The sequence below is a fragment of the Daucus carota genome, chromosome 3 (assembly GCF_001625215.2).
Source record: "Daucus carota subsp. sativus chromosome 3, DH1 v3.0, whole genome shotgun sequence".
Classification (NCBI taxonomy): Eukaryota; Viridiplantae; Streptophyta; class Magnoliopsida; order Apiales; family Apiaceae; genus Daucus; species Daucus carota.
The window spans coordinates 14,642,682-14,656,290 of record NC_030383.2 but is presented as its reverse complement, the minus strand read 5'-3'; the positions used below and the strand labels follow the sequence as shown (position 1 = coordinate 14,656,290).

The 13,609-nt window shown below is 35.4% G+C and overlaps 1 protein-coding gene across 4 annotated transcripts; it reads left to right on the top strand.

Moving 5' to 3' along the window:
• Positions 1–168: 168 nt before the first annotated feature.
• On the top strand, positions 169–12,271 carry LOC108210397 (monooxygenase 1). 4 transcript variants are annotated; one of them, XM_064090664.1, is made up of 7 exons: positions 169–231; positions 983–1,118; positions 1,275–1,421; positions 9,162–9,212; positions 10,271–10,439; positions 11,009–11,237; positions 11,531–12,271. In XM_064090664.1, the coding sequence occupies exons 2-7, from the start codon at positions 1,021–1,023 to the stop codon at positions 12,040–12,042; spliced, it is 1,206 nt and encodes a 401-aa protein (XP_063946734.1). In that variant the 5' UTR covers positions 169–231; positions 983–1,020; the 3' UTR covers positions 12,043–12,271. The 4 variants fall into 4 exon arrangements, with proteins under 4 accessions (XP_063946734.1, XP_017237149.1, XP_017237144.2 ...); XM_017381660.2 differs by lacking the exons at positions 169–231; positions 9,162–9,212; positions 10,271–10,439; positions 11,009–11,237; positions 11,531–12,271 and adding exons at positions 1,908–1,958; positions 3,587–3,755; positions 4,466–4,694; positions 5,281–5,866 and having other exon boundaries at positions 960–1,118; XM_017381655.2 differs by lacking the exons at positions 169–231; positions 983–1,118; positions 1,275–1,421 and adding exons at positions 7,741–8,126; positions 8,319–8,465.
• Positions 12,272–13,609: the final 1,338 nt, after the last annotated feature.

Sequence of the window (13,609 nt, the reverse complement as noted above, 5' to 3'; positions counted from 1 at the left end):
AATGACTAATGCGGAAATAAAGGAAAGTGGGAGAGGGTGAAATATTTTCGCTAAGTTTTGAAACGTTAAGAATTGGAGGGGATAAAATGGAAATCGCATGGCCCGTGAAGTATTTATTATGAAGTCACGGGACCCCGCATATTGCTGTAATCATTATAACCGTACAAACTCCAGTACTCTATTATTTACGCGAAAGTGTATACTATACTTGGTTGACTCCCGAGTATAAACCATAAGCAGGGCTGTAAAATGATCCGAGTAATCCCGGATACTCCTCTGCTTAGGTATCGGATCATTTTATTTTTAAATTGTCCAGATTTGGGTTCGGGATCGTTTTATTCGGATATAAACTGATCCCGGGTATTTGAGATTCGGATCTGAACCGGATATAATCCAGTATCGTATTTTCTATTTTTTAACCGGGTAGTTTATGATCCATCGAATATGAGCCGAATATGATCCACTAACATCAAATATCATTATTATTTCAGTTGTTCAAATAACTATCATCTAGTCTAGTAAACATAATATTATAAAGTATGATAATTTTAAATTAAAACTTATAGTTATGTGTTGGTATATATCATTTATTAAATATACATGGAGATAATAAGTATGATCACATTAAATAAATCATATTTTATGAAGATATAAACTAAAATAAAATATTACAATTTTATACAATGATGACTATTTACTTGCAAATATGAAGGTGTTAAAATATAATATGTATATGAGTTTGAATCGAATATGAACCGTGGATCATATTGAGTTATTCAGGTAGGATCATATTATGAAAAATTATATGAGACCGAATCTGAGCGGGTATAGGTGTGCTCGTATCGGGGATCATATATTACACGGGCTTAATTTTTCCGCCAGATTTGGATCGTTTTTAAAACGAATATGAGACATTTATCATATTTTCGAGCCGGATATGAGCTCAGACACCGGATAGTCATTATCGATTTACAGCCCTAACAATAAGCCTGTGGTCTGAAAGTTGATCAAGTGAAGAAGATGAATAAGTTGGGAGGCACAGAAGGCGAGGTGCAGCATGAGATAGTCATAGTTGGTGCTGGTATTTGTGGTCTTGCCACTGCTCTTGCCTTGCACAGGTACTTTCTTTTCTGCTACTTATCATGTTCTCCAAGTGTTAAGATCATGTATGATCCTGCTTCCTCCTGGCACTTTAAGGGTTATTAACAGTTTTTCTGATACTGCTTTAGTAAAATTAGCTCAATTGGGTAGCGTGATCTGTTAATTTGATGCAGGAAAGGTATGCAATGCATAGTGTTGGAAAGATCAGAGAGCTTGAGATACACTGGAGGAGCCATTGGCATTATGGCAAACGGATGGCGTGCTTTACATCAACTCGGTGTTGATTCCATCCTTAGGCAAACTGCTAATCCTATAGTAGGGTCAGTATATCCAATTCCTGCTTATCATTTATATACTGTTTGTATATGCATATCACCAACTAACTAGGCGTCACAATTCTGGTAGTCCAGACATGACAATTTTGGGAGTCGGGGCGTTTTCGTGTCAATTTAGTGTCATTCTAAAATGAGAATGAAAATGCAAGCCTATATGCATTATAGCCCTTTTTTATTCAAAAAATTGAAATGAATCAGGTTGGTTTAGAATTTAGATTAAACTGTGCAAGATTTTAGATTTGATTCCCCTTGTTATGTAGCCTTTTATATTTCAACAATAATAGCTAGGCGCATTCAAACTCTTTACTCACTATCGCCAGTTGACCAGTTCTGTATTTTAATAATTTGTATTCACTAGAAAGTTACAAGGTTTTGGAGGATTATACGAAGATGCATCTTTTAAAGAGAAATAAAATCTTATGCTTCCATTTTATACTCATAATAACTTATGGTTTAGATGCTTGTATGCAGGACAAAAGATATATGGCTTGACAAAAACAAGCAGCGAGAAATGTCATTCATGTAAGTTCATTTGCTCTGCCACTTTTTAATAGTCTGAACCTTCTACACATTGCTTAGAATTTGCTTAACCAACATAAACTTAGAAGCAAAAAGTGCCTAGCTTAACCGTAAAACGCACTTATGAGTTTAAGCGACCATTGTCTTTGACTTGGGCGTGATTGACAAGAAGGTATGCATCAAGTCTTCTTATTGCAGTTGTATATGCTCTAGTGTGGCACTACAATATCCTAAATTAATATGTCCTCATGCAACTTGAGGTGAGGTTTAGCAACGGTAGGGTAGTGCAAAATTAAAATTATTGGTACAGCTAGCAGCTTATGGCATATGTAAAGTGAAGTATGCACATTATTCACTTTATATGCCTGTTAATAGGTCTAGTAAGAGCAGATCAAATTGGTGGCGAGCAGATCAAATTGGTGGCTTGCAGATCCACTGGTACCCCTCACCTCTACTGTGCCAGAGGCCATGGGTTTGTGACTTAGTCGAGGCATTGTGTGCTCATATTTAAGTTCCATTTTAGAAGATAACATTGACCATTCAATTTTCTTTTCCACTATAGATAATCAGTCGTGAAATTCGATGCTTAATATGATTCAATAGTATGTGCTTGCTATAATAAGCTTAAAGTTTGTTTTAAAAAATAGTGGATTGTAAACGGCAAGTGTCTGATGTCTAATGATGTCTAATGGATAATACTACCTCTGTTTTTTTTTATACGACACTTTGACTTTTGGCACACATCTTTTAGGTTGGTTGTGACGGCAATTTCGGGTAACGTGTCGTGTTCGTGTCAGCAATCGGGTCAATTTCGGGTCAAGCTAAAATCACTTAAAATTGAATGAAGCTAAAAATTGAAATTATTAGAAACGAAATTCTAATTTCGGGTCATTTCGGGTCCATTTCGTGTCAATCGGGTGATTTTCCGGTCACTTCGGGTTTTGTCTAAGTAAATCGGGTTGCGGGTTCGGGTCGTGTCTGATATTGCCACCCCTTAACCGTTGACTTTTTTTGTGAATTAAAATTTTGATTATATTTATTTATTCAGAAAAAGAAAAATTTTAAAATAATATTTTTAACTACCCCGTCAAAGCACTTAAAACTGTGTGCCAAAAGTAAAGCACCATATAAAAAGGCAGCGGGAGTATTACCGTAAGTAGTTACTACTTGCCAGTAAATAGGAATATTTTAGCATCTTACAATAAATCAAGCCCTTTTTGGTATTTGGTAGCATCAATTCTGCACGCTACATATTTATAATCTTTTCTATTATATATTAGCGTTTAGGAGTGACCCCCGCACACTCCTGTTGTGTCTGAAGTGCAATGTAGTAAAGATCAAATGTACATGGGGCTATAAATTACTTCAAAATATTAAAAAATGGAAGGACCTATTTTACTTATACTGTATGTTGTTTCTGAATATGTCGTTTTAGACATACTGGGAGCCTATGTATTTTGTGTGTGTATGTGTATGGAGCATGCATAACTGAATGGACTTATTAAAGATAAAGCTAGTGTTTGTTGTCCTTAAAATTTCTGTTTAGCATAATACTGTCATTTGTTTGACTTGGGTCTGAAGTTAAATCATATGTTTTATTATATAATGGTAAAAGCTTTCTGTTTTGACAGGAGTGGCGAGGCTCGTTGCTTGAGGAGAAGTGATCTCATTAACACCCTTTACAATGCTTTACCACCTAATGTGGTAAAGTTTGGACATCAAATTGTCTCCGTGAAACTGGATCCTCAAACTAATTTTCCCATTCTTCAGCTTGAAGATGGAAATTCTATATCGTCCAAGGTATCAACCCGATACATCAGTATTATGCACTATAGCAACTGGCATATATACATTATCTTAAAGCAGTGAAGATATGTCACAGTCACACATCGATCTATGTATAATAAATTCTAGTTTCAGTCATATTGTCTATATGTGTTCCTGTGGTAGTCAATTAGTGCTAGATCTGTTCATTACAGTAATAAACTATATTCATTAATCATTACCATTTGATCAAACTGTTCATTCGAAATAAAAACTTTGACCTCTTCTGAGACTTTGAAAATGATATGATGCTTTGGGGGGGGGGGGGGGGGGGGGGGGGCATGATTTGACAATGCTGTGCAATCAACAGAAATTTTATATTCTTATAATATAATTGGGAGTTTGTGAGAATCAGGGCCAACTGCATGTGTAAGTTTGTTCCATGGTATATCCAAATGTATCTAAGTCTTCGCTATTACTATTGATGATGATTTGATAGACTCAATGATATTGTTTAATATGCTAGAAGCTCTCTTTCCAGCCATTGAACTCGCCGTGTCGGAATATGATAGATAATATCTATTATGGATATAAAGATGATGGACTGCCTGGGAATTCTGAGATATTTTTTATTTCTGTAGTCATAAAAAATCTTGACACATTTTGTAAAATCCACAAATGGATAAAACAGTTTACATCCTACTCCTATAAGGTAAGAACTGTGTAATGTTTATATCCATTTATAGGTTTTAGTTGGGTGTGATGGAGCCAACTCGGTGGTTGCCGATTTCCTTCAACTGAAGCATACAAAAGTAGCTGTACTTTGCTCCGCTAGAGGGTTAACCAACTATCCTAGTGGGCATCCATTCACTCATGAGTTTGTCCGCATGAAGAGAAACAACACTTTCGTGGGTCGAATCCCGATTGATAGTAAGCTGGTTTACTGGTTTGTTGCTCACCCATGGGTGCAAACAGGTAAACTCTTGGTTTTCTTTCTTACAAGGTTTTGAGTTATGTATGACTGTATCCCTTTCTGACTATAAAAGTGTCCTTATGCCTAATACAGCTTATAGCTTTGTTGGCTACCAGTTCAGTAAGCTAAAGATTTTCTCCCTTTTGAAAAATCTTTATATCAAAATAAGCTTAATCATTGTTTTCCTTTTGTCAAAGGAAATATTTCAAAAGAAAAACAGCTTCTATTATCTCAAGAACATCTCTGCTATGCTTGTTTTCTTGGACCCCGGACTATCCATTAAATTATCCTGTGAACTACATTTGAATGACGTTCTAGTTCCTTCCCATTAAATTAATAGACAGTGCAAGGTTTGTTTTTAGTTTTTACTAGTCCCCCCAAAATGAACTAGGCAGTGAACAAATCTAATTTGACAGAAGGGGTGCAAACTATTAGTCCAGAGATATAATCATTGCAAACAGAGGCCAATGATGTCTTATGCTATTTAAAAAAAGCCTGACATTAGTTATGTTACCCAAGTGATCTTAATGCAGTGGACTTGCCTCGTCTTCTTTTCCACCTGTTGATATTTGTGCTTTACATGAACAGATACCAAAATTTCTCAAGACAAGGAACTTATAAGGCAATACACTCTGCAATTAGTTAAGAGCTTCCCAAAAGAAACTGTGGAACTGATAAAGGACACTGACCACGAGTCACTTTCTTTCACACGTATAAGATATCGTAGACCGTGGGATTTACTACTGGGAAGCTTTCGCAAAGGAACAGTAACAGTAGCTGGAGATGCCATGCATGTAATGGGTCCATTCATCGGACAAGGCGGTTCAGCAGGTTTAGAAGATGCCATTGTACTTGCTAGAAACTTGGCCAAGAAAATGTCGATGACTCCAACTGATCCAAGGAGTATTGAGGAAGCACTGGATGAATATGTGAAGGAACGCAGGATGAGGATAGTTCGAATGTCTGCACAAACTTACCTTACTGGTAAACTGATAACAGAATCTACTCCACTGCTAGTAAAGTTTGCTTGCATAATCCTTATGATTCTGCTCTTCAGGGATGCTAGTGGTCACACTAAATATGATTGTGGAACCCTTTGATCATTTGCTGTTAAGCTTACCTATTATTGCCTATAAAATAATGCACTTCCTTAGAGGAAGTCAGTTTGAATTTACGATACCTAGGGGCTAGTATTGCATCATGATTTTTAATGACTTTTATTGACTTTTAAAATCTAGGTGTATTCAATTAAGATTTTTAAATACTTTTTAAAAGTAAAGAGGTATTGTATCAGGATTTTTAAAAAGTCTTTCAAAGTTTGAGGTATTGAATTACAACTTTTAAAGAGTTATTAAAAGTCAGTTGTTATTCAATATATCAATGACTTTGGTGGAAATATATAATTGATAGACTTTTAATGACTTTCTATGGAAAATTGCATATACTTTTTTAGAAAATTGTCAGGTCATTCTTGAAAAGATTTGACATGACTTTATCTTCTCTCAATTAACTGGTCGCTCCAACCTAGGGTTCATCCTCTGCGAAAAGTCTCTCCAATTCATCCTTTGTGAAAAAGGTTCATTTTATTCTTTATTATAATTCTCTATTATCATTCTTTGTTTTTACATATATATAGATCTACTAGCTTCGGCCAATAGTAATATGTATACGTGACTTGTTTTTTTTTTTTCTTCTTCTTCATATACACATATATGTATCAATATGCATGCACAGAAAAATGGGCGATACATGTCAAGAGAATGGCAATTCAAAAGAAAAAAATGCTGGGTATAAGACTTGGATCAGTAATCAATATTATAGTATACATGAATCAGTAATCAGTATTATAGTATATATGATTCGGTAATCAATATTATAGTATATATAATACAGCAATAATACCTTGTACTCAATTTTGTAGTCGCCGGATTTGTGAACATACACCCAACTTGGGTATAGCAGAAGATCGAGAGGCTATAGCAAAAGGTCTGGAGGATTTCAGAGAGGCTATTTATGATTTTAATAAAAGTCTATCAAAGTATTTTAAAGTCATGAATTTGTAAGAAAATAGTCTGTTAAAGTTTTTAAAAGTCATTGTCTCGGAAGTCATGGATTGTTTTGAAATCTTAAGAAGTCAACGAGAATCATTAAAAGTCTATAAAATCTATTAAAGTCATCCTCCCAAAATTTGTTATTAAAAGTCATGATACAATACTATCTCCATAATTTTGTTATAATGTAACATAATGAGATTATGAGAACATGTTTTAAATTTATGCAGAGTGACGTTTTCAGAGGTAACTCAATGTGATTTTGTCTTCGATCATAAAGCTTCTTCGATCAGGATTTAAAATTTATCTATCCCAATTTTTAATTAACAATTTTGACCGTATAAATATATTACATTATCAACTAATTATAAAATACATCCCACCTCTGAAGTGGTATTAAATATATTTAGATAAGACGAATAACAAAATCAGTTGGCATATATGACATCAAATATAACTTATTGTTCATTTTATGTGACGCGTAAATTTTTAAGTCCCTTGTAATTCATGTTTGTATCAATTTTTATCTTATTAGACTCTCGTCTTTATATGCAGCAATGTACCTAGCTGAATTTATTATTATGCCACTTAATAATGATCTGATATAAATTTAATTCATATTTTACAACTTGATTGTTTTATTACTTCCTGTAAAATTATAAATTACATTTTAAGATTGACAATTGGTAGGATTAAATTTTCTTTTATACAAATTATTTATGCACGCATCGACTTTGTTCAAATTTGGCTTGAGTATAACTCGATTTGAATTGTTTGTAAATAAATTTATATTCAGCTCATTTTTAACGAATCAATCTTGAACATCATTTTTCATTCGGTTAAAAAATTTCAGATCACTTGATTTTTACGAGAAAAAAATTAAAAACGATTCTGTTCACGTCTTCAAATTCACATCCCTAACTGTAACCCATACTCAATTATTATTAGTTAAGTGTCAGCATGTATACCATTGCATCCTTCATGGACTATTTCCAAGATCCCATCAAAATTTTGGGTTCATGTATATCAAAATTTACATATATATTCATAATTTTAATGTATATATTCTATATATACTTATTTTATCATTTTAAAACAAAAAGGAATGAAATCCTAGCAAAATGAGCTGAAATTTACAAGAGATTTAATCATAATTTTTAAATTATAAAGAGCAATAAAAATTATAGTTTTCACTGGTCCTCACCCTGATCACCCTTCTAGATGTGCCCCTGGTTCCAAGTATAAACAGTAAGCTTCTGGTCTGAAACTTGGTAAAGTAAAGAAGATGAATAAGTTGGGAGGCACGGAAAACGAGGTGCAGCATGAGATAGTCATAGTTGGTGCTGGAATTTGTGGGCTTGCCACTGCACTTGCCTTGCACAGGTTCTTTCTTTTTTTGCTATTTATCATGTTATCCGAGTGTTATGATATAATACGATCATGATAAGCTCTCCTAGTAACACCTTGACGTTTAGTAGAGCCGGGAGCCGATAACTTAATACTATTATTTATGTTCATCATGTTATTGTAAAATAGGGTGACATGGGTATATTGTGATTTGTTAATTTGTTGCAGGAAAGGTATAAAATGCATAGTTTTGGAAAGATTAGAGAGCCTGATATACACTGGGGGAGCCATTACTATTATGGCTAATGGGTGGCGTGCTTTATATCAACTTGGTGTTGACTCCATCCTTAAACAAACTGCTTATCCTATACTAGGGTCAGTATATCCAATTCTTGCTCATAAGTCATAATCTTCATAATCTTTGTATATGCATATCACCAACTAAGTAGTTGTAATAATTTTGGGAGTCGGGGTGTGTTAGTGTCAATTTTGTGTCGTTCTTAACTTAAAATGAAAACGCAAGCCTATGTGAATAACTTTTTCAATTAATATGTTATGTTTTGGTTAATTGAGTCTTGCAGCTTCATTTTCTAGTATTGGATTTTCAACAAGGCTCTACAGGGGTTATAAAACGCTCCTTTGGCTGATCAATTGGACTTGTACAGGTCCGACCGTCTGATACATAAAACAGTTGGGTGCTATTAGTATAATTTATGCTTTAGATTTTTATTGGTCTTGATCTGACTTGATCATATTTACCTCCTTTGCACATGTAGGAAATCTTTTGTATTGGGCATACTTGTAATGTAGAGATTGCTAACAATTTCTTCTTGACTTGATACCCATTTACCCTCCTACATATTTTATAGATAGTATCTAGTAGCTTATCTGAAAATTGGAAAAGATTAGGTTCGAGTCAGATTTTGGATTGCGTCGACATTATGGTCTCTACGAATAAGTAGATAACTAAACACAAGGAGATGGTAGGTTTTTAGTTTTGCAATGGGGCTCCATGTTATGCCCTCCATTGTATATTCATAAAATCTTGTGCTTTTGTCTGGTCGAATGCAGGACAAAAGATATATGGCTTGACAAGAACAAGCAGCAAGATATGTCATTCATGTAAGTTCATTCGCTCTGTACCTTTTTATAGTCTGAACCTGATACATATTATTTAGAGCTTGCTTAACCTACATAAACTTGGAAGCAAACAGTGCCTAGCATAACAGTAAAACACATTTCTGAGCTTTAAGCAACCGTTTTCTTTGACTTGGGCGTGGTTGACAACAAGGTATGGATCGAGTCTCTTATTGCAGTTGTATATGCTCTTATTGTGGCACTACAATATGTTGAATTAATATGTTCTCATCCAATTGAGGTAAGGTTTAGCAACAGTGGGTAGTGCAAGATGATTCAAATCGATGGTACAGGATCTTCATTATTAAGCTTATATGCCAATAAATAGGTTAAGTCGGACAGATCAAATTGGTGGCTTGAAGCTCCACTGGTACCCCTCATTTCTACTCTTCCAAAGGCTGAGTGTTTTTGTCTCAGTTGACGCATTTTGTGCTCATTTTAAGTTCCATTTTTTATATAAAAAAATATATATATAGACTGTTTGATTTACTGTTCCACTATAGATCGTCAGTTGTGAAATCAGATGCTTAATATGATTCAGTAGTATTCGCATCTTCAGTTCCAACAGGTAAACTAAAATAAGCTTATAATTTGTTTAAGAGATTGTGAAATTTAAACAGCAAGTATTCGATGTCTTATTAAACAGTTAACTTAAGTAATTGATGTTGCTAGGTCCTTTCTAGTATTTAGTAAAATCAATTTTGGACTCGCCATATTTAGAATGTTTTCTAATAAATATCGGTGTTAAGGAGGAACAACCCCCCCCCCCCCCCCCCCCCCCCCCCCCCAACTCATGTTGGGCAAAGTAGTGTAGATAAAATGTCCATGGGGCTATAATTGTTTCTAATAAGAAATTCAAAAAATGCAAGGATGTAAACTAGTTATACTGTATGCTGTTCCTTGTATGTTGCATAGACAGTCTGTGAGTATTGTATATTGTGTGCCTGTGTGAGACATGCACCACAACTGAATCGACTTAACAGTGATAAAATTTGATGTTGCATGTTTTCTGATCTGATGGTAAAAGCTTTCTGTTTTGACAGGAGCAGTGAGGCTCGTTGCCTGAGGAGAAATGATCTTATTAACACCCTGTACAATGCTTTACCACCTGATGTGGTAAAGTTTGGACATCAAATTGTCTCAGTGAAACTGGATCCTCAAACTAATTATCCAGTTCTTCAGCTTCAAAATGGAAATTCTATAACAGCCAAGGTAATAACCCGCTATATCAGTATTATTTGCTATAGCAATTGGCATACATACTTTCTCTTAATGCAGTGAAGATTCGTCACACCTTGTTGATCCATGCATAGTAAATTCTGAGTTTCAGTCAAATTATCAAATATTGTTAATGTATTAGTCAATTAGTGCTACATCGGTTTATTTCTGAGTAAACTCTTTTCTTTAACCAATACCATTTGATCCAACTTTTCTTTCGAAATACACCTCCTCTGTGACTTCAGAAAGGCTGTGAATCAACGGAATAGTTCACTTTTTTTACTATATACATAGAAGCTTATTCCAGTTTCTTATAATGTACATGGGCCAACGGCATGTGTAAGTCTTCACTAGTACTATTGATGATGATTTGATAGACTCAACGATATTGTTTCAATTGCTAGAAGCTCTCTTTCCAGCCTGTGAGCTCCTTAAGTGGAAATATGCCAGATTATATCTGTTATGTAATTATATAAGATGATAAACTGCCAGGGAAATTTTATGAGATTTTTTTAATTTCTGTACTCGTGAAATGTTAATCTATTCCATATTTCCATTGATAGGTTTTAGTTGGGTGTGATGGAGCCAAGTCAGTGGTTGCTGATTTCCTTCAGCTCAAGCCTACAAAACTAGCTGCACTTTGTTCTGCTAGAGGGGTAACCAACTATCCTAATGGGCATCCATTCCCTCACGAGTTTGTCCGTATGAGGAGAAACAACACTGCCGTGGGTCGAATCCCAATTGATAGTAATTTGGTTTACTGGTTTGTTGCTCACCCATGGGTGCCAACAGGTGAACTCTTAATTTTCTCTTTTACAAGGTTTAAAATCCTGTATCCCTGCTTTACTCTAAATGTGAGCTTATTCCCTAAACAGCTTACATATTTTCTGGCAATCTATTCAGTAAGCTAAAGACTTTCAATCCCTTTATTATTGAAACAGCTTCATGTCAAAACAAGCTAATTCCTTGTCTTCGTAAAAAAATAATTTCAAAAGAGGAGCAGCTCCTATAATCTCAATATTTCAACGACGTTTTAGTACATTTCTATTCAATTATCTGTTAATTTTTGTGCTTTACATAAACAGATACCAACATTTCTCAAGACAGAGAACTAATAAGGCAAAATACTCTACAAGTAGTTAAAAGTTTCCCAAAAGAAACCGTGGAAATGATAAAGAACACAGACTCCGACTCACTTTCTTTCACACGTATAAGATACCGTAGACCCTGGGATTTACTACTGGGAAGCTTCCGCCAAGGAACAGTGACAGTAGCTGGAGATGCCATGCATGTAATGGGTCCTTTCATTGCACAAGGCGGTTCAGCAGGTTTAGAAGATGCCGTCGTACTTGTCAGAAACTTGGCCAAGAAAATGTCGATCATTCCAACTGATCCAAGGAGTATTGGAGAAGCACTAGATGAATATGTGAAGGAGCGGAGGATGAGGGTTGTTCGAATGTCTACACAATCCTACCTTACTGGTAAACTGATAACTGAATCTACTCCACTGCTAGTAAAGTTTGCTTGTATTATCCTCATGATCCTTCTCTTCAGGGATGGTAGTGGTCACACTAAATATGATTGTGGAACTCTTTGATCAATTTTTGTTATTAACCTTACCTATTGCCTGTAAAATAATGCAGTTCCCTATCCGTGGACAAAGTCAGTTTTGATTCACAATACTTTAATTTTGTTATAGTGTAATACCATGAGATTATGAGTACTAAGCAGTGGCGGAACCAGAGGGGGGCTAGGGGATGCTAGAAGCCCCCTAACCTCTAAAAAACAGTGTATATTTTTTTTTCCAGCCCCCGCTGAATTATTCATGTCAATATAATTTAGGGTATGTAGAGCGAGTTCAAGAGATGCCTTATAATATGTTCTAAATCATAATTTAGGACACTTGATAAAAAAATGTTGATCCAACAATGTTTTAGTGATGCCTTATATCATTAGCACAACCTCTTGAAGTCTTATTTATAAGGCACCCCTCTCTCCTTACTCTATCCTATATATTGTAATAAAATTTTATACATACTCTCTTTTTCTCTCTGCTTTGGATCACTTGCTCTTAATCTAAAGAGAGTCTGATTAACAAACACATACACTCATAAGTTATACGCACACACTTGACACTATCCTAACTCAGCTTCTCACTGTGTTCATTTAGCCGTGAATCCGCGACAACCTGCTCATCGGTTGCGCTCTCCGACTCTCCCTGCATTTAGTAGGCTTAATATTTCCGGCAATGGGATTCTTGCGGGAAGGACAAACCGGGCCCTTAGTGATCCTTATCTTATCACGCCACACATGGAGGAGACATCTTGGAAAGTGGAAAGGAATAGTGAATAGCTATGTTACTTGGAACAGGTTGCTTACGCTTTTTCGGAGGTCTACAGCCATTATGTGGCGTAAAAAAACGCTATTCTATAAGTCAAGTTTTTTTTCGACGTCGTTGCTTACTGCTGTATTAATGTTAATGCATTTTGACAACGTTCTCTTTGAGGCCTTTTAACCAATCAATACCTGCAACCTAGAAAGATGGTCGTCTCTCTTTGATGAATGTGGTATCAATGTTCGGTATTTAAATTTCAATCAGTTCTTTAGAATCTCACTTCCAAATTCGAGCCCCCCTGAATTTCATTCCTGGTTCCGCCACTGGTACTGAGTACATGTTTTAGATTGGGCTGAATGGCTATAATACTTATCAAACTCACAAAATTTCCAAAAGATTACTTCAAATAAGATGTTAAATAAAAATTCGTTAAATCCACCAAATAAGATGCTCACTTCAGGCCACCAACTCTGATTGATTACGACAATTTAGTTTTATACACGCGTTTGAAAGTATATCTATATAAGAATATCAAATAAAAATCAAAAGTAAAATTAGAAACTAAAAAATTTATATTTTACACTAGTTGCCCATCCCACTTTCATCCTCATCTCACGATCCTGCATGCCAAGCCCCGGCCTCTAACCCCTGCCACATCTCATCGTTCCTAGTTCCTTCCTTCCCCGTCATCGCCCTTTCATTAGGGCTGTAAAATGATCCGGGTGATCCCGGATACCCCTCTGCTCAAGTACCGGATCATATTATTTTTAGCTTGTCCAGATTTGGGTCCGGGATCGTTTTATTCGGATCTAAACCGATCCCGGGTATT

Bases quoted from the DNA above. Each gene is read 5' to 3' on its own strand.
- LOC108210397 (XM_064090664.1), top strand. From the start codon at position 1,021: ATGAATAAGTTGGGAGGCACAGAAGGCGAGGTGCAGCATGAGATAGTC. The intron at 1,422-9,161 runs GTCAGTATATCC...GGTCGAATGCAG, and splicing joins ACTGCTAATCCTATAGTAGG to GACAAAAGATATATGGCTTG. The intron at 9,213-10,270 runs GTAAGTTCATTC...CTGTTTTGACAG, and splicing joins CAGCAAGATATGTCATTCAT to GAGCAGTGAGGCTCGTTGCC.